Source organism: Micropterus dolomieu, linkage group LG17 (assembly GCF_021292245.1).
Source record: "Micropterus dolomieu isolate WLL.071019.BEF.003 ecotype Adirondacks linkage group LG17, ASM2129224v1, whole genome shotgun sequence".
Taxonomy (NCBI): Eukaryota; Metazoa; Chordata; class Actinopteri; order Centrarchiformes; family Centrarchidae; genus Micropterus; species Micropterus dolomieu.
Genome location: NC_060166.1, coordinates 13,813,853 through 13,834,851, shown reverse-complemented (window position 1 = coordinate 13,834,851; position 20,999 = coordinate 13,813,853). Strand labels below are relative to the sequence as shown.

The 20,999-nt window shown below is 40.8% G+C and overlaps 2 protein-coding genes and 1 long non-coding RNA gene across 15 annotated transcripts in view; 2 read left to right on the top strand and 1 right to left on the bottom strand.

The window, feature by feature from the left end:
* Positions 1 to 1,062, top strand: part of LOC123985778 (beta-galactosidase-1-like protein 2) — a 24,962-nt gene extending 23,900 nt beyond the window's left edge. For 3 of the 7 annotated variants that reach the window (XR_006828748.1, XM_046073643.1, XM_046073640.1), the window contains exons 19-20: positions 198 to 342; positions 518 to 1,062. Coding sequence is in view for 4 of the 7 variants with exons in the window: in XM_046073643.1 (XP_045929599.1) it covers positions 198 to 298 (101 nt within the window). In the remaining 3 variants the exon portion in view is untranslated. Of the gene's footprint in view, positions 1 to 197; positions 360 to 517 lie in introns of all 7 variants that reach the window. The other 4 variants (XR_006828749.1, XR_006828747.1, XM_046073641.1 and 1 more) reach the window with 2 other exon arrangements.
* Positions 1,063 to 5,253: 4,191 nt separating this feature from the next.
* The window catches only part of b3gat1a (beta-1,3-glucuronyltransferase 1 (glucuronosyltransferase P) a), an 81,360-nt gene continuing 65,614 nt past the window's right edge, over positions 5,254 to 20,999 (bottom strand). For 3 of the 4 annotated variants that reach the window (XM_046074678.1, XM_046074677.1, XM_046074679.1), the window contains exons 5-9: positions 18,920 to 18,991; positions 18,303 to 18,814; positions 11,097 to 11,393; positions 6,090 to 6,196; positions 5,254 to 5,774 (exon numbers count right to left, since the gene is read on the bottom strand). In XM_046074678.1, coding sequence (XP_045930634.1) covers positions 6,110 to 6,196; positions 11,097 to 11,393; positions 18,303 to 18,814; positions 18,920 to 18,991 — 968 coding nt within the window. In that variant the 3' untranslated portion in view covers positions 5,254 to 5,774; positions 6,090 to 6,109. The remainder of the gene's footprint in view (positions 5,775 to 6,089; positions 6,197 to 11,096; positions 11,394 to 18,302; positions 18,815 to 18,919; positions 18,992 to 20,999) is intronic. The other variant, XM_046074680.1, reaches the window with a different exon arrangement.
* On the top strand, positions 14,433 to 20,730 carry LOC123986434. Of its 4 annotated transcripts, none has more exons than XR_006828883.1 (5): positions 14,433 to 14,703; positions 16,501 to 16,701; positions 18,315 to 18,840; positions 18,981 to 19,066; positions 20,482 to 20,730. It is a non-coding gene; the product is annotated as an uncharacterized LOC123986434 (long non-coding RNA). The 4 variants fall into 4 exon arrangements; XR_006828882.1 differs by having other exon boundaries at positions 18,296 to 18,840; XR_006828884.1 differs by having other exon boundaries at positions 14,434 to 14,703; positions 18,352 to 18,840.

Here is a 20,999-nt window from a genome sequence, read left to right as displayed (position 1 = left end):
AGTTTTTGGTGTATCTACTAGTGCTACCACATGGTCACATTTAAAGCACTTTAAGTTTTCACTCAGTTGTAGAATATATGTGTGTGTGTGTGTGTGTGTGTGTGTGTGTATATGTGTGTGTGTGTGTGTGTGTGTGTGTGTGTGTGTATATATATATATATATATATATATGTGTGTGTGTGTGTGTATTGTCCCAGGTCTCTCACACCAAAGGCAGGCATCTTATCCATTGCGCCATCACCACGCCCCGCAGATGCAAATGAAAATCCTCCAAATCTTAAAGACTGTGCAAACATAGCAGATGTACATGGTCTAGTTCCATCAGTCCTTCAATATGGCAAAGTAAAAGCACATCACAGGTCAACAGTTACAGCATACAGCTACCGATATCCATCACCTCTGTGTTTCTCCTTGTCTTTTCTCCGAGTGTGCATATATTGACACTGGTGTTCAACCACCCACTGTCAGTGTCCCTTCATGACCTCAGCTAAGCTGGTATTTTTTTGCTTTATTGCAGATCACAGTGTTTGAAGAGCAGGAAACAGATGGGAAGATTCAGTTCGCTAGCAGCCCCGACTATGGCATGACTGTTGATGTCCAGTGAGGACAGGAAGTGAGGGTGGAAGTGTGGATGAGGAGAGGAGGATTATGGGAAAGTAGCTGGGGAGGACGTGATTCAGGCGACTGCTGTGAGCTTCGTCTTCTGAGGCACTGATGCCCGGCTACGACCAGCAGCACTCAAGAGTGACACATGTCAGTGAGCATGACATTTTGTGTTATATCACAAGATGCCAACACAGCAGTGATCCAGGCTACTTTTTCATTTCATGACTGCATTTATGACAGTCTGTTGAATCCTTTTTATTCAATTTAGTAACTGTATCATTAACCTGCACTCATATAGTACATAATTGGAGACCAAGGGACTGTGACAGAGAATGATCTTGATTATAATAAAGTGTTATAAAATCTCTTCCTCTCACAGAATTTATAAATTACAGGCTGTGTAAAAAGAACTGTGAATAAAGGCTGGTTTGACCCCTTGTCAGTAGCTAAGGCCAAGGAAGCTTGTGAACTGCTTTATTTATCCTGCACACTAAGAGCCTGTTTGATATAACACTGGTTGGTTTTCAAATTTACCTTCTTATGATATGCTGTTAGCTCCTTCAGAGAGGTGAAGATTACAAGCTGTGTTTGAAAACCAGCCTGGATACCATCACAATTATTTTCTATAAAGGAATATTTCACCATCGGCAACATGGTATATTCATAAATGTGCAAATATTTTTTAAATTGGTGCTACATGACCAGAGAAAATAGAGAAAAATGGCTGTGGTATTCCCTAATACAGAGCCTAAATCCCTCCCTTCAACTTTCGCCCCATGGGTCCTTCTTTCGGGAAAAAATGTAAATGTTAAGTTAGTCAACAGTGAGGCAACTAATTTTGGATCCCATTTGTGCTGTGCCCTAACTTACACACATGATTTTTGTCAACTTAGAAGATAATTTTCTCTGTCAAGAAAGTGTCAGTTTGTTGTAAAGCAGTAAAGTGACATTTTATGAAACCGATCAATAAACTACATCTCTTGTCTCACAATATACATCATCAACATGTTAACGCTGTAATGCTAGCTGTATTGGTTGTCTGCTACTAGCTGAGTAAGTTAACTATGTTCCTCGCACAAATGTATCTCCCCTGATGTGTTTAATCCAACGACTCCAATGAACGTTAGCTTGCTGATGTATGTCCTATTTAAAGTATAAAGAGGCAATGGAATATGGTCGATAGTCTGACCTGACACTTGTCCAAATGCTGGTTAATGATGTAAACTGGAAAGATTTTAAATGACATTTAATTAGAACAATTAGAATGACGTTGGGGAAGTTAGCATAATCGGATGTTTCCTACTCATTTTAAACAGCATGAATACTAATAAGATATTTCTTTATATATGGATATATAAATAAAACAAACTCATGCTTACATTTACAAACTCCTAGCTCGCAGGTTTAATATATAATTTGGCTCCTTAAGCTGTTATATTTTTGTCAGTTATGTCACATTTACTAGCTAGCTAGCTAGCTTAAAACTGATGTGACAGTAGCTTGTAAAACTCATTACTAGATAAGGTATTCCTTTTGTGGTATTGGTGCAGTGTAAACTAACAAGTTTGAAACTAGCTAGTTGTTATGAATAACTTAAGTACTTGACAAATAAACTAGCTGCTGCAACCCAATCCACCCAATCAATGTTGAATTCCAGTAAATATCAAGGACCTTTACAAATGCATCACTTTGGACTCACTGAGTGTAATTTTTTTAAATGCATTTGTAGAATTGTATATTTCTCACATTTTATATCGTGGTGAAATATGCACTGTGTGCAACTGTAGCATGATCATCAGTATGCATTAAAGCCTTTTCACCATGCCAACAGACCAAATGCATCTGATTTCAGAATAGAAACACATACTACAACACACAGTGGAAAAAACATCCATTGTACAAACACAATACTCCAGCATGGATGAGGTTCTTCTCAGTTATTTATTTCTCTTGATTCAACTAACATCTTACTCTGAGACAGAATTGATATGGCAAATAAACAACCTTAAGAGTCACATGCAGAAAATGTGAATCACATGAGGCCGGAAGATGACAGTGGAGATGAGGAAAAGGGACTTGTGTGTATTGTGCCTTATAGAAACCCTCAGAGGGTAATGCTCACTAACTGACATTAAATATTGAATAACCTGTACTACCTAAGTTGATGTATAGGTTGGTTGTTTCTAGTAGACTAAGTCTTTTTGTGAGTAGTAGATATTGCTCAATACATCATCTGTTGGGAGTCAGAAAAAAAATTAAGATCAGATGTCGGACACTGTAGCAACAACCTCAGTTTCAAGGTGAAGCCCTTTGAATTGTTCTGCTGCTTCAGGACACACCAGAGAGTAACATCACAGAATCTTATTTAACCAATAAAATATATAACCAATATAACAAATCCAGCCTGTACGCCACATGACATTTGTTTGCCTGCATCTTGACAACAGCAACATTTAGAAGGTGAGAGCAGGAGTTTAGTTTCTCTTGAACAATAAATGATATACAACAAACTACATTTTGGGAAAACGTGTTTGCACAAAATTGAAACAAGTTAAGCTGCATTTTAAAGGATAGTGTTCTAATTAAATCTTTAACACACTGGCATTTTTCCACTTTGGACTACAACTCTTTAATTTGTTTCAGTGCTTAAAACATTTCAGGTGGACATTTAGATTAAAAGCTGATAATAACCACTGAAGTAGAATTTAGATCAACAGCAATGCTAAAAAGAAGATGATGTGTGTGTGTGCCTACCTGTTGGTAGCACGAACCTGTTACTGATCTATATGATAATCCATGTGTACAGTCTGCTGTATGTGCGCATGCTTTTTTTAGAGAGCAGTTGGAAAAGACAGATTTAAGGGCAAACGCTGCTATCATTCAGTTGCACATCCACACTTGAAATAAATACATAAATAAATATATAAAATTTGATGTGATTTAATAAATAATGGAAGGTAAATTGAAGAATAGAACAAACCCAAAGATAGTCTGTGATCTCCATGACCGATCCCTGTGCTGTGTAATATCATGCAGCCAGTTTGATTAGAGATACAATACAGCCATTGTCTGAATGCGTATCTCGTCATATTCCAAGTGAAATATGTAATAACACGCTTTCTCCGGCTGATGAGCCCGAGAGGCAAATAACGTCTTTGTAAGTTTTCATACTGCAGCAGTGTATTTTGGGTTGTGTGTGTTGAAGGGGGGGCGCACAGAGATAATCTGGCAACAGTACAGAGACTCTGTGTTTGAATTATCTCCAGCTACTTCTGCTGGGCAATGTTAGATAAGAACCACCACTGTGTATTGCACTAGACGAATGATTTATCGAGTACAGGAGAGATTCTATTATGTGAGGTGTAGAATAACTTTGTTACAGTTTTCAGGCGTACAGTGACATAGCTACTATCGTTAGAAGTGCAGAGGCTCCCTTCTGTGATCCGGTTAATGCACAACAGATGGACACTAATACAAAAACCCCCTTGAGATACAAACATCAGTCCACATTACTGGAGATGGCATGTCAACGTTGCTACCAAACCAGTAGCAAAAACAAAATTTATTTTTGTTGTGCTTTTCTTCAGCCTGCTGTTATTTCAGAGTAGCATGTATTATCTCATTTTAGTGGAAGCCAATGTTGGTTATAAAAAAAACCAAAATATTTGGGGTCATGTATAAGATATTTTAATCTATTATTCATAACTTACACCAGCTGTTCGAAGGTGAGTTGTATTAAAAGTCAGCAGATGCAGCCTGAGCATCTAAATTTATGTTTTTGGAGAATTGGCAAAGGGGACTGGCAAGTCTAGTAAAACCAAATCCTTAGGCTTTTACGCTGTTTCATTCTGCTCTTTTGTGTACTTGCACACAGCTGACCCTTGTTAAGCAGTGGCTCATGTACATATGAGCGTGCGCAGACAACGGGAAATGTGAACTCACTAAAATGACAGTTTCCCTGCAATGTCAAAAATGACACTTTATGAAAGCTTACATGGCAATTAGTTCAGAATTTGTGAATTTATCATGTAGCTGATTTGAACTTCTTGTCTATGCATTATGAATGTGTCACAAAGTGGAGTTTGTATTATCAAATGAAATTGGTAATGTGCTATTACTATTTCCATGTGTTGAACCTATAGTGAGCCTGTGCCTTGTTCTGTGTCATTGTGAGGAATTCACCAGGGGGAAAAGAGAAGAGAGTTTTTGTTTTTACATATAAATACAGTAATTACAGTGCTTTTGTCAAAATGTGTCATTAATCCTCGGATTGTTCTCATTTTGAATTACTATTTACACATGTTGCCACAAAGGAACATCATTTGTGTATTTTCTAAGTGCTAAGAAGAGTGTTAAGATTTTGATGTTTACATTTACATTTCAGCTCCCAAGCACAAGAAGGGGTACATTTCAAACAGCAGTCTCTCCTCAAGTGTACGGGTGGCTTAAATGCGGGTGGTTATAATGACACTATAAAATGAACAATGAATGTAGATAAGAGTCAGTAGTGATCTAGCAAGTCAAGTTCTTGGAAAACGCCCAAAGCAATTAAATTAAAGCAAACATTTCATAGTTATCAAAAGAACATTCCTTCCCTTGCCATGTTTGTGTTTGCTCAAAGGAAAATCCACATGAGACATATATCTCTCCTTGGAGTCGTGTTTTTATTCAGGCTGATGATGCAGGTCGTGTCCTTAAATCCAAGAGGAATTTCTTTTACCATGTGCAGATCCAGACAATGTGTGTTCTTTTCCCCCCTTAGTCCCTTCTTTTTTGAGGTGAAGGATATTATTTAATCTGCTTGTTTGGTTGAATCCGCTGGCTGTATGCTTTTCATATTGTGCTGTCTCTTTTGTTAGGTTGTCCTCAGCAGGCCGTTGTACCTTGAAGGTGCAGGTCACTGACCCCGTGAGATGTCCTTTATGTCGTCTCCTCTGCACTTCAGTCGTAGACCTGCCAAATAACTGCCGCCTCTTACTAATCTGTGCTTTAATATGATACATTTGTACTGCTTCAATCCATATTTTAAAAATGTCAGATTCAGTCAAGAGGATTAAATCCCCCTTCAAAAAGGCCCCCATTTCCTTTTTTCCTGATTATTAAGACATGAGCGCTGGTTGCACTTATCAAGAGCCGTTTTCTTCCTGCACAGGTCCAAGGCCAACCACCTGCAGTAGAAAGGATTAAGATATGCTGAGAAAGAGCGCTAAGCCTTATTTAAGTTAATTGAACATGTTTATTTCCTTGGTGACATTCAATAATGGACAACATCTGCTGTAATTGTACCTTAACAGGAAGCACATTTAAAAATGAATGTACAATGTATTAGGAAATATTAAGAACACCTGCTCCTTTTGTAGTCTAACTAGTTGAGACCAGGTGAACATGATCATGACAATTCCAATTCCCCCGCTTTCTCCAATGTGTTGACAAGGTCTGTAATGGGAAGGTATAATAAAATATACCAAAACTTATTTATTTACCGTAGTCTGGGGGGAAATGGTCAAATCTCCACATTGGGGTCTGTGAAGCCTTTTTTCCCCTCGTTTACAAGGACAGGTTTCTCCGTTCTCGTGTGCCAAACAAGTATCTGGTGAGAAAATAAAACAACAACAGCAGCATTACAGCACCGTCGTTGTTTCCTTTATGCACTCATTAGGTCTGCTCTCCCTTTCAGCGCCCACTCAGCCTCATGTTCTTCAAAACAGTCATTTCCTGTTATAGCTCCCAACAGGACCTGTCTATGTGTAAAGAGATGCTTGAGCATGAACCCTGCATTAGAAGGGAGTGAAGAGGGACCACAAGTGTATTATCTGACAAATATGACACAACCCTCTCAGCTTGGCCCATGTAAAGCCCTCTCCTGACCATAGGATAATGGCTACCTTCAAATGACAGCCGACTCAAAATGTTTCCACACAATATGTAGGAGCTCTTTGCCTTTGCAATAGCACTGCAGTTCTTTGCACAGTTTTTCTGGGTATGCTATTGTGCTACTAAGACTTCAGACTGGGTTCATTTGGCCCCAGAGACAGGACAAAAATCCAGGAAAAGGATGGCAAGGGGAACGGAGGGGGGCCAAAAGTGTCAAGCCCATTTTCCCTCTTCTCTGTATTGGAACCCTCCTTCCTTTCATCTCACCGTGGCGGCGTCCATGAATTATGCATAGGGCGTGTTTGAGATGTGCCAGGAGCCCACTCCCACTTTGCTCAGGTGTAGGGGGAGGTTAATAGTCACGCTCGCATCTGAAGTGGTAGATTATAAGGAAGAGAGATGCCCATGCACGACTTTCCATTTTTTTTCTTCCCCTTTCCATCCCGCCGTTCTGTCCATCCCTGCGCTCATCTGTAATCAGTGTGACGTCCCTACCTCCCCATTCCCCCCCAACTCCAATTCCGCTCTCTCAGCCGTTCCCTGAATCACCTCTTTTCATTTACCCCTCTGAATGGCTGGGGGAGAGCAGGAGAAAAAGCTGGCTGAAAGTATCCCCCCCCCCACCCACTGCTCTCTTTGTGTGTGTAGGGATGATTGCAGTGTGAATACTGGCTAGCTAAACCCCTCTGGCTGACTCCTCTTCGCCCAGAGAGAGGCTTAGTGATGTGACCCAGACCAAAGGCTGTGGTGGACGAGGGCATGGAGAAGAATGTTGCCGCTGCTGCTGCTACCCTCAAACCTCTTACTCACATGTATGTATGTGTGGGCAGTGCGAGAAATCTAATCAATGATGTCCATCTTTTCAGCAACAAATGTATAGTAATTTACATTCGGACCAAGGGTGTAACTATGGTATAGACATTATGCGAGTCCAAATGGGAACCCTCTGCTTAAATTTCTTTTTAAAGTGTATTTCCCACAATTCTGTGGTATTAAATATGAGCGTTTTGCACATTTAGAACATAGTTTTGAGGACTACATTTACCATTTATATTCACATTTAAAGGAATAGTGATTTCTCCAGGATAGTGGTTGCCCCTCCACTTCGTTTTGTTTTGGTCAGTTGCTTACTGTTACTAAGTTTAAACACACCTACCAATGAGAATTATGCCTTTTCCACTAGTAGTGAATAGGATGGCTTCTAACGGCGAAAAATGACATCTCAGCCTCTCTGTGTGTTGGTTATACAGTTCGTTAACACTGTGGATTAAGGATTATTTTGACCATTATTTGATGATTGTTGAAACAGTGGAAGACAGTTTTGGTGAGCTATATTTTGTTTCTGTCGAGTGTGAATGAAGTGTGACCGATGACCTGCGGGTTAAAATTATTGGGGTTTTTTTATGGGGTCTGTTGGTGAGCGAGAGTGTTTCTGGTTAAACAAAAAGAATCAATATAACAACAAGGTCTATCTGTGTAGGGATCCTTCCCATAATGATGTCAGACACTTGAGCAACAATCTGAGCCTGTCAGTGGCAAAAACAAGCACTTTAAGTGGATGTACGTTGACTGGCTTATATGTCCCCAGCAGCCATTGCAGCTCATTTTGCAGCTGTCAGTTGAAGCATAGAGTCAGAATATTTTGGTGTATTAAGGGTTTATTTTGACCAAACCAGACTGGTGACTGTTGGAACAGTGGAAAAACTAACATCGATGGTTTTGGTGAGTTTTATTTTGTTTTTTTCGAGTTTGAACGAAGTGTGTTTAACAATGATCTGCGAGGTAAAACTTTTCTCAATGGAGTCTGGTGGGCCGAAGATGAGAGATGCTGGTGCTCTAGTGCAACATTTATTTTCTGTGAATGTTATATAAAGCTCCTTTAAAGCAGCAGTGGGTAATAACTGAATATTACAATGCAAAACCTCCCGTGTCTCTCTCTGCTCTGCTAAGCAGGAGCTGGTTGCCCTGCAGTCTCTCCACAGCGAGAGTCTCGCCAAGACCCTGGTCCCTCTCGCATCAACTCGTGTACTCAAAGAGAACTAACACTTCGCAGCCCAGGGTAGAGCGCCCCAGGCTTCAGAAGCAGCTGCGACAGCGTCTAACTGTGTGATGTGAGGCTAGTATGTCACTGTCGCCCCTCAGAAGTTATTCCCCACTGTTTGAGGTCATGCCACTTTGCCACGTCAGTACTAGCACCATGGCATCAGTGAGAGCATGCGTGACAAGGGGGGATGCGTAGAATGTGCACAAGCAGAGACTCCTGGCATTGGTTGTTTTGACCAGGGAGCAGTGTTCTTGCAGATGGCGTTAGCAGTAGGAATTTTTCTCAAAATAACATTCTGTGCCTTTACACATTTCACATTCCAATTTCTCACCTGATCATCATCTCCAGAGCATGTGCCTGTCTGGCCATTGCTTTCAGCATTCATGTCATTTTTTCAAATTCATGCAAAATAGGGGAGGACCGGTGGCCTAATGAATGTGTTGATTTTTGTTATTTTTCAGTTCAGGGAGGTTAATCAAGTATGTTTGAGGCATCAAAAACATATAACCCACATTGGAAGTAGTCACAGTTTATGAATAGTACTGTATCTTGCATCATCAAGGCAGTGTGCTTGCAATGGTGTTAGTTGTGTAAAGCTACAAACTTTGCTATTGCTCTGTAGCTAAGTGTGACATTCAGTAGGGGGCCTAAATTTTTGTTTCGTTCCACTTTCTTTCCTCTCTGACGGCCCCAAGAGCTCTGCGTCTTGGGTCTGTGTACTGTGTGATGTCTGTTTGTATCTGCAGGCAATCAAGGGAACTGGGAGCACCTGGCCAGTGAGCCCAATTATTTAAGCCTGCCTGTATAGATGCTAGTGTTTGTTCCTGCGCCTTCCACACTACTGGTATCCACACCTCATTGTTACCCTTTTGTTGCTTGCATATTAATGTCAGTTTATTATTGTTAAGCTTAGTTGCATCTTTCTCTTTTGTCGCGGCTTGAGAGCCGGGACGTAACACCTCTGAATCTGATTCTGGAGAAAAGCAACTGCGGCTGCCGGACTCGGTGACTGCAGCTGCCTTGCTCCCGCGAGGATTTAATGTCATCTACTTTTTACTGCACTACATTCATTTTACAGCTGTAGTTACTCGTTATGTTACAGATTAATAGTTAACATTCCAAACACGAGTTAAAAACCAGTTGGTTTTGGCTTGTGACAAAGCAGTGTGAAGTGGGGGCTCCATGCTTGTTTTAGATGTCTACGAAATGTTAACTGTTCCATTAAAGAGCCATTTTGTCATGGCCACGGCTGCGCCCCCAGTGTTGTCTTGTGCTTTCCTCTTCCCTGTGTTCCCAGTGCTCCCCTGTCTGTCTCTATCTGTGTGTATGTTTGTGTGGGCGTGGTCTCCCCTCCTGGCTCCCGGCTCAGCTCCTCTTGCACACCTGTCTGTTATCAGCTTGTCACCTCTCAGCCTATGCACACACACACAAGCACTCCATCAGCTCATCACCTCAGCAGCATCTACCCTGGCTCAACTCCCACTTGCCGCCAGATCGTTGCCTCAGTTCAGTGGTGGTCCAGCTCAGGTTATTATTAAAAAGATTAAGTAATTTAATGAAACTGGGTGACAAATATACTTTACTTGTTTACTGTGTTTCTGTGTAGCTACATCGATAATCTGCAGAAGTCAGACGTTTTATCGATTAACTTTTGTTCAGACATGAGTTTCACAGATTGTTTACTGTAACCAGCTACCTAATAACATTGCAGACATATTCCAGCATCAATTTACATACAGAAAAGATTTTAATATATGATAGTATTTATTTAATAAAATACAGGCACATTTACTTCACATTGCCTTTTAGTTGATGGTTTACTATTTACATTGTGCACTTCTATGGGTACCCCTGTCGTTGTGTGATGTCGGGATAGATGGATTTCTCGCTAGTTTACAAATAGGAACTATAAGTGACGTTCCATGGTACTTTTTCTAGTTGGACGTTGGAAATGTTTGAGTTCCATATTGTGTGAATGCAGCATTAGTCTCTATTCCTAGCCTGTCGCTAACTGCCTTTCCCTTGTGCCTCAGGATCATCTCTCATGTCACTGCTTGTTGCCTGCCTGCTTGCTAACTAACGTTTCCCTGCTACCTCAGCAAACCACAGCTCTTTTCCATTCTCCATTTCTCCTCTCCACTCTGCCATAATCAGCCATCCTGTCCCCTCAACCCATCTCCGATTACTGTAATTATTCAATAATTCTGTTCAACTTCGCCTGCCTCTAAGTATGTCTTCTGCACTTGGGTCCCCTTTTGAACTAACTGGAACACATTTTCCCTCAAAATCTTGCAGATGGTTTGATCTAAGTAACTGTTAACCCAGAGAGGTCAAATTATCCAATATTTCACACACAGAAAAACTAGATTAAGTACAAAAACAGATTTGTGTATCAGAACTTTGTTTTCACTTTTCTACATCATTAAACAGCAGGGCCTAAACAATTTTTACATCTATGGTACTGACTACAGCAGGTTTGATTCCTTTTTAACCTCACAAACAGTTATGCAAATTCCTAAACTCCTCATGTCAAGATGCTTAGTAGTAGTAAACATAAAAAGAAGGAAATTACCTTAGTGCAATTGGCTGCTTTAGGCTCCAGGTCATTGAGTGTGACAAGTTCCCGGAGCAAACTACTCTCCTGGTATCCTCCCTTCACCCCTCGAAGCTTAAAATACGCCTGTGGCTTGAAGAGGATGAGCCTCAGGTTGATGGCAAAGCCAGCCATGTCGATAGCAAAGGGCCGATGAGGGTCGAACACAGTCTTCCAGCCATAGACCTTTCCAGCTGCATTGACTTTGGGGGACTCATACCGTAAGCCGCCCACAAAGGCCACAGGCCACACTGAAACTCTTCGAGTTGATCTCATCTAGCGAGAAGAGAGTCAAGAAGACAAATAGAGGAGGGAAGAGAGCGAATTAGTCATCTGAAAAAGTGTACATGACAGTTAGACACAGTATTTGAGCATCAGCTGCCAGCGTTACAGCTTACCACGGACGGAGGGTTTTTAGAGCTGCTACTATTATTCATTCTGAAAGACGGTGAATATTGACCAAGACATTGTGCCATGTGCAGCTGACGCGCTGTTAGATAAAAGCAGATCACACACATTGTCCAGCAGCTGCCATACAATGAGATAATTAGACACAACCATCTTTAAAGGGAGTAAATGCGGACCGCGCCAAGAGGCTTTGAAGAAGCCAAGTCATTACAGCAAGTGGCTCTAGTCGCTGGTTGGCTGAGGAGATTCTTTACGATACAGCACTTTTTTTTTTTTTTTTTTTGGTCCTTTAATCTTCCAGCATCAAACGATCTTGCTGTCCTTTTCTTTGTCTGCCTCTCAGTGAGTCTTTGCCATTCTGGCAAGAGCTGCTGCAGTCATAAAAGGTACGTTTTTACATCGAGGGAAGAGGAAGATTTAGAAATTTAATCAAACTCAATGCAGCAGAAATAATGATGCTGGTGTCTATCTAAGATAAAGGTGTAAGTGTATGTACAGTATCTAGTGTTTGTTGATAGTACATTAGAGTTTAAGATACAGTAACAGCATGCATGTAGAAAATATCTATTCCATGTCACATGTATTTGTTAAAGCATGCACTGTGTATTTTAAATGTGTGTTTGTACACATCACATGCACAGTTGCACATGAGCTTCTGTGTTTAGATTGGTGTGTGATCTGATGGGCTGCTGTGTGGTCACTTCAGGGGATGAGTATGAACAGCATGAAGCAAGCTGGGGGCTTATGGGAATCTGGATTTGAGCTTTAGTGAAAAAAACTGTGCCAGGCACCCAGATAAGATTTGGCAGGATGTTTGGTCTTAATGGGCTCTCAGTGTTAATGGTGGAGAGATCAAGTGCATATATGCATGTGTCCATGTGATTGAGCCGCATCATTTTATACACAAGATCACATGTTTGTTGGCTCTTCATATTTTAATTTTTTTCTATTTGTTACATATCCTTTGCCAGCAGTGCTCTGTTTTGTCTCTTACTTTTTCCTGTATCAACACGTGGATTTAGTTCCCAATAACTGCTGCTGGATGCTGAGGAGCTCTCTTTAAGTGCTTTCCTCAAGGTTGTCTTGCCAGGTTTTTTGTAGCCAGGCCACACATGAATCCAGCCAATAAACCATTTTGCCCAAACATTGCCTGCCTGCTTCCCTCAACCACCCGTGTCTACGTGTACAACTTAAATGAAAAGGAAGCATACATCAGGCTTTCTGCAGGCCATGTCAAGAGGCTTGTCATTTTCCAGCTATAATGAAAATGAGTGTTCTGCCTGCTACCTCTGGTGGGAATATCAGCCAGAGTAAAAAAGCAAATGAAAACACTCCTCTTGCCCCATTCTGGTTAATACAATGTGTTTGTACAGAGTTTTGTTTTGTCACTGTTGCTATAATTTGTATATGAATGGCAGTTTTTGCATTTAAGGTCTACTTCCTGCTCCACTCTGAGAGAGACCTTCAGAAACAGTGTTTCAGAATAGTCAGAGAAGCAACACAAAAAGTTGGTAGGTACATTAATCAGTCCTTAAGGGTGCAGAGATGATGAAACAAACCAGACTTGTCATCTATTGCTATCATTGAGGAGTCTGGAATTAGTTAGGTAATGGGATCCTTCTTAAATTTCCATTTCATTATTTAAATTGTCTTAATTAAAAATGTATTTTCACAATTTGTAATACGCAATTAAGCTGATATCACAATTTGCATTGCAAAGGATGTCAGTTGTCTATCTAAATTTCAAACTTTTCAAGTTTTATTTATTTTTTAACATAATAAAGCAGAGCTGGGTGTTATATTATATATATTATATAATATATTTTTGTTAAATATCAATTGAATACCATATATAATACCAGACTGTTCTCATCTCAGGTCGTCCAATACCAATGCTTTCAGAAAAAATGACAAAAATGTAATTTTTTGATGCCAAATGTACCCTTTAGTGTCTCAGAGAAGCACAGGGTGCGTCTTTGACACTCTTCCGGATGCATCTCTGAGACACTCTGGGGCGTCTCGTACAGACTAGTGATAGCTAGCTATGTTCGTGTTAAAGGTGTTGACAGCCCCCCAAAGCCCCCTACCCTTAACATAACCATCAGAAATGTGGCGTTTCATATGGACGCTGAAGGGTACAATTACGACGTACTGAGATGAGAATGCGTTGATTGTGATATTTTCATTACTAACGATAGTTTCTGGTTATGTGGTTGATCCATTCTCCAAGAACAGAAATTGTTGTTTAAAAATAGCACATGCTTAACAGTAAATAACTTTGCTTTGGGAAAGAAACAGATTTTTATGAAGCCTCAACAATTCATGTAGTTCTTTACAGAGAAATAAATTTTTCATGATTTTTTTGTAATTATTTTCATTAAGGCCTGGCCTACAAAGTATGCATTTAATAAAGAACTGTATGTCCCAGAGCCACTGAAAGACTAAGAGTGTATTCACATTGTGGATATGAATAGGTAGCAACAATAGCAATCTACTTTGGCAGCAGATGTGATGTAAGTTCAGTTACAACAATTCCCATCAGGACTTTTGGCCGTTGCAGACTATTCTGTGAAGTGATCTGAAATGCACTGTCACTGTGTCAGCTGAGGTGAATTCTGCTGCTCTGTATGTCACTGGTGCTGTCACAGACTTGTGTGGCTAGCACAGTGTGCGAACTATACCATGGCTTTTGGGGCAGACATTCTTACTGCTGAATCATTAATAGCTGCAAGCATGTAGGCCTGGGCTGACTGTGAAAGTATCAGGCATGATTGTCTTATTATTATAATAAGAAAAATATTATTATTAATATTATCATATGTAGCCATTTTGCTACACTTAAGCTTCACACAACAGCTGTTTGCGACCTGACCTTTCTTTTCTCCGCAAGAGGGAAGAAAATGTTGCGTGGTGCTGCGGAGAGCCCCCAGCTGCAGTACTGCATGGATCGTGCCTAATGTCCAGCCAGACGGAACGATTATGAACTGTTTACAGCGCGTCGGCCGTACTAGCGACACAACCCGTACCGGAGAGGGAGTGGGGAGGAATGGTCCGTTCTGTGTGTGCACTGAAAATAAATCTGGTGTTTGTACTTAGCCCTGACTCTGTAAATGGGGACCAAACAAAGGGGCTCGGACCCCGATAGACAACACTATTCCAGCGATGATTTGTGTGTCAGGTAAGGTTATGACCATAGACTGTATGACTTGCCCGTGCCTGACTTTATAGTTTTCCAAGTTGTTGTGATAGCTTTAGTAGCAGGAGCGTTGTTACGTTATCTCATCGCTGTTTGGAGCTGGTGTGCTGGCTCTGGGAAACCATCTCGTCCTCTCTGCATGTTAGCTTCGAAGCAGCAACTGTAGCTACAGTTTGCTAACTCACAACTTCTCTGACGTTAGTTAAGTTACATTAACGTTACTTGCTGTGTCGTTGTTCGCACTATGTCATGGTATTTGTCATGGTGTTACATTTCTCCAGAATCGCATGCCCCACCTTTAAATAAAAGTGATACAGCTGTCAGCAAAATACTTTTGACATTTACCTTTCTTCATTAAGCAGGTACAGTAGAAAATTGAAAAGGAAAAAAAAAAAAATGAAAGATAAGCACTGATTTTTTTACTTTAAGATTAATTAATTTGGCATAATTGAAACATGATACAACCACTCCTTCATGTGTTGAAACCATAGTCTATGGCAGGGTTTGAGTTATATTCTGAGCTTCGTGGGGGGGTCTCTAATATAGCCTAGCCTATTAACTAACGTCACAGGTGTTACACCAAAATGTGTGACCTATCAGATTCTGTGACTACACCCAAACGACGATATTTTCCTAACCATAACCAAGTACTTTTGGTGCCTAAACCCAACCAAGTACTTTCGTTACTTAAACCCAGCCAAATACTTCTGGCGCTTAACTTGTCATTTGGGTCACAGAATCTGATAGGTCACACATTTTGGTGTCACACCGGGGGAGAGAGAGAGAGAGAGAGAGAGAGAGAGAGAGAGAGAGAGAGAGAGAGAAATCATTTCAGCATTTCCCTCTCTCACACACACGCAAACGCACACACATCAGTCCACTACTTGCCCCGGAAGTCTGCGATATTGCAACAAAGTTTACGTTTCAATAGCGTGAAAAATGCCATCAGAGACTATTGCTCAAGGAGAGAGCGTAATTCTGCCCTTCATGGTAGGTATAATATTAAAGTGTAATTATTTAATGCACTGCTGGCCACCGGCACACAGTAGCAAGCATATTATCATATGAAGCGCTGTACTAATTGGAGGATGCATCAAAAAGCCAAATAAGCTGCAGTCAATACGTAACGTTAGTCTAATTGAAGTTGAAAATGTTCGGCCTCAACCTGTTGGTTAAAAAATGTGCGCTCCATGGCGGGTGATGGTGGAGAAGTGCAGCCACCCTGTCAATCATGCGGTGCGCAGCGTAATTCATTAAGAAGGTATGTTCATTTAAGTCTATTTTTAATGTAATATAATAGTAGGTACTATTTACAATGAAAAATAGGCTACATTATTTTTGATTCAAAAACAGTAGAGAGGTTTTGATATTTCCTTTGTTCAGCAGCATTTTCATTTGGTTTGATGCCAACAGCATGTCAGCATGTTACTAGCTCTAAGTAGTTTAATTTTTTAAATAATTAGATTTGAATATGTTTTGTAATTGCTCATAATCAAAGAGTTAGCTAACTTCAGACTAACCAAGAGAAAATGATGAGCCTATTTTTAAAACATGGAGCAGTGCACATCATTCTTTCAACCTTCTCTCCACACTGGAGGAGTCACTTAAACGCCTCTGTCTTTTCAAGCTGTTGAGACACGGAATATTTACTATGGTGTCAGCAAACTACAGACGTTTTACTATGGTGTCAGCAGACTATACTGTAGTTGCAGTCAACTCGATGCTTCTGGCTGTCACCTTCTCTTTTTTGCTCATTCTTTTCTCCCCCGCCCCCCCCAGGGGCCGTTACTCTGGTCCATAAATAGGCCTGTTGGAGGTGATAGAGGGCCTCCGAGGGAGACTGAGCACTTCGGCTGATTCCCAGAGAAAGGTAATGACAGGCCCCGTCAATACTCAGCGCTCCATTTACTACGGACCCCGTCTGCACTACTAACAAGACTTGAGGCTAATACTCGGAGGACCCAGACCATGTCCGCTCAGGTAATTCAACTGATGTCAAGATGGATGGCCTGAGATGTACTGATTACATGCCCAAGCTTCTCTCCACTAGCTCCACATGTCTGACTGTGCTTGTTAAGAGCCAAAAAAAATGCTTCAAATAACTTGGAATTTATAGTTCAATCCCCCCCCTACATAAGACACCACAGACACCACTTTAGTATTGCTGGAAAGTGCCGTATAATATAGTGAATATATATTATACAGTATAATATTGAACTACAGTTACAGCGATGGAGAACGTACAATTTACAAAGTACAACATTTACATTTGTGCACGTTGACATTCCCCCCCCCGATCCAGTACAACTCCAAATACACATGCATCATTGGCAATATCCCTTTTTTAAACATGCACTAGAAATTCAGAGCCACAATATAATACTTTGTCCACCTCATCCTTTCCTTGAGCCTATTTAAAAGTGCAGTCAGTTTTATTTCACTGGATCTTTGCACAAAATAAGCATAATATATTGCTGAGGGTTCACATATTTTTGGCTTTCAATAATCAATTCCAGTCACTCCTCTGTTAGCCGAGTGGCTGCTGAGCTTTCAAGCTTTTCTAAACAGGCAAAACCGGCTGACCTCTATGTTTTTGCCGGGAACGGTTCAATCTCCCAGGACCCCTGAATCACCCACCATGATAAATTTATTATAAATATATTTTGCCCCAGAGATCCCTAAACATGAATAAAATTGTGATTACTGTGATTACTGGTTGATTGGCTGGTCAAGTAGCAACTTGTTGGAACTCAATTGTGGTTGTTCGAATGCACTGAACGCAATCAAAAACAAGTTAGAACTCCACTGCTGAGATATTTTGGCTTCTAAATGACTCCATAGGAAAGAATTGAACATTTAAATGTAATTATTTGATTATTCTGCTCAACTCAAATGTACGTGTTTGCATTGGTGGTTTGCATCTGGAAATCCAAGTAACACTAAGCACAAATAAACAGTAGGACATTTTTCAGTATTTCAGCTGGGACTGGTGAACTACTAAAATCATACAGAAATACACTTCTAATAATCCCGAAAAGTCCTTTTGGTCCTTTTTACAGTTCAATCACAAACCGTGATGTCTGTGCATGGTTTATTTTTCTGAAACTCAAGTGGACATCAGTTTTGCAGCAGGTGCGGAGTTGGCAACATACGTACAAACCTCCTGCCTGAGTATCAAACAGGAGGTTTGGTTTCAGTGTCAGATTATAAATGTTTATGTTTTATTGTTATGATTAGGTTTACGCTTAAAGTTGTAAATACTTTAGAAGGTTGATCAGGATTAGAGGTGATTGGGTTACAGTAAGAATCTGGGCAGGACTACCATTTGTAAATGTCGCTATATTGGGATCTATAAGAACGTTTAAACAACTGTTATTTCTGCTACTTGTACATGCTAGCCATTGTTTGCTGTTGATGTAACATAGTAAACACCCACTCACCACAGCACCTCACTGAGAAACATTTTCATCATCATACCGTACTCAAATCATTGTGCCAATTCCCCGAGAGTTTAAAAAAAAATAATGCATGTAATGAAGATGAGTGATTGAGCAGCAGTGATGTTGTATACCAGCTCTGACCTCCTCAAACAGCTCCAGGCTATATGTGTTGTCGTCGTCCGCAAAGTAGACTATTCCAGCTTGGCTGCTGTTGGCGTTGAAGGTCTCCCTTAGCCACCGCAGGGCCAGATTCCTCTGCATGGTCCCCCTGGGGATTCTGGGGTCCCGAGTGTCACCCCTCAGCTTATAGTTCCTGGGCGTCTCTACATTGAGGTGGGTGTAGTTAAGCCCTGTTTCTCGGAGGAGCCGCGTCACAAGAGGCGTTCTCCTTTGGGAGTCCTCCACCAGGATCCAGTGCAGGTTTGGAACATGGAGGAAGGTGTTTGCCAGCCTTGTAAGCTCTGCCTTCTGCACAGGTCGACTATATGTGGGGGTGATGATGTGGATGGTAGGCAGCACGTCGGACCATGGTGGAGGCCGTGTATACACGTACTCTGTCCTCACCACCTCCACAATGTCCTTATCTGAGGCACAGTATTCCTTGGAGTCCTGCGCCTGGCCACCTGCCTCCCTCCTGCCCTCAACGCCATCATCTGCAGATTTGGGGATAAGAAGACATGTAAGGCATTAGTGCAACCTTGGGCTGCTCTTTGTATATTTGCCTCAGGTGACTTAAACCCAATGGGGGTAAAGTGTACCTGAGAGCCGGTGGTGGCGGACTGCAAGCCTCTCTGGAATGATAAAGATCTCTTTTACTAGGTGGTGACAGGCTGCAAAAAGTGAAAGCAGGCACCGTGAGAGGATAACACAGCTGATGGACAGAGAGACAGCGCAAGGAAAGAGAGGTGAGAGATGAGTCCTGCTATTCCCCCAGCGTTGCCTTTGGGCTTATTTTTTTATACAGAAAAAAATATGTGGGTATGTGGATCCAGTTGACATGCCTTCTTTTTATGTTCAGACTCCACCACAGACTCTGTTATCCTTTGCCTGGCCCCGCCATTTCCTTAGCTTACTACACGTATCTTACTTTACTACATCAAACACGGCTATGACTGATTTTGCTCAAATCAGGAAGTCCTAGTGTTCACATTTAAATGTGTTATAAATATATATTTTTGCCCCAGAGATCCCTAAACGTGACTAAAATTGTGATTACTGTGTGCTGGGTCTTGCAGTTTGATTGGTACTGTTATGAAGTAGCAACGTTTTGGAACTCAGTTTTGGTTGTTAGCATGGACTGAACATATTCAGAAACAGGTTAGACCACTGCCAAGATATTTTGCCTCCTAAATGATGCCATGGGAAAGGGTTGAACATTTTAATGTGATTATTTGGTTATTCAACTCTACTTAAACGTATATGTTTGCTTTGGTGGTGACTACACTTTTATGCATACTGGTTATGTGGAGTCTGGAAATCCAAACACAAATTAAAAAGTAGTAAACTGCTTATTTTTCAGTATTTCAGCTGGGAGTGATAAACTATACCAAAGTGAGATAAACATAAATGAGCTGCTAAAATGTCTTTTTAGAGATCTGCCTAGATATATGCAAGGAAAACTTAAAAATAACACTGAAGAATTGTCATCATTTGAAGCAGCAATTGTTTGGTGCTTTGTCTGTATCCTCAATGGCTCCACAGACCTGTACAGACAAAAAGCCACAGATGGTCTTCCGATACTAACAAAGACTTTTCTTTTGGGTGGACAACACATAAAGTGTTTTAACACTTTCCCAAGAAACCTTTTGTAGGTGTTTCCTTTCAAGCAAGACCTTGTCTTTGCAAGTTAGTATGTTTCATGACCTATAGCAATTAAGAGGTTATATCGCTTTTTTTTGGGTCCAGCTTTAAAGTGGCACGTAGGGTCAGTCCAGCAGTGAATGTTCAGGTGAAATTCTCTGGTTATTCAACCTTTGACTGTCACTACACATAATTAATAATCAAAGCTCCCAGCAGCCGTAGCACTACAATAGAGAACGTTGTGCTACTAACACCCAGATTTTTTCTTGTTTCTTTCTTCTATAAGAAGGTAATTATAATTTTGAATGATGTATGATGAAAAATTTGACCGTTTACTCAAGACTTGTGGTGAGTCAGTCAGCTGACACACACTGAGTTGACTCCAGTGGTAGAGGCTGTGATACTTTGGCCCCAATAGTTTGGTCATGATGGATAGAATATGATTATAGAATCATTAAGGTTGTTAATTTATTTTCATTGTGCCACAGCTAATGGCAATCTTTGTCACTTTCAACATAAGGAGGATTTTCCTGCGGCACATAGATTACCACAATCTGCTGATGGCCAGATGTTCAACAGAGGCTGCCAGCGAGCACGCTGCCAAAAAACCTCTAGCTTCTCTTTTAAGAGCACACAAAAGGAAGCTTGTGTGTAGAGGTGGGTCAGATAGCACTGGCAAAAAAAATCACTGAATCCAAAAAGATATAAAAAATGACTGTATGCATTTAATTGACAGGACCTTTTGTATAAAAAGGGAATTTTGGAAAGGAAAAACAATATCAGTATAATTTCTTTTGGCATTCTTTTCTATGATTGTCAACCTAGACACAATTTTAGGTGTGCAAATAAACTGCAAAACAAATGATTAAATATAATTTGTCACTTTGGTTTATTCCAAACTGCCTTCGGTCATTTGTGTAAACCTGTTTTGTTAACCCGTATATGTGCCACGATGCCATTATAAGAAGAGGGCAAAGAGCCCTATTGATTTGCTGTCGCTCTAATTTGGGTTTGTTTACTCTGCAGCATACTTGACAT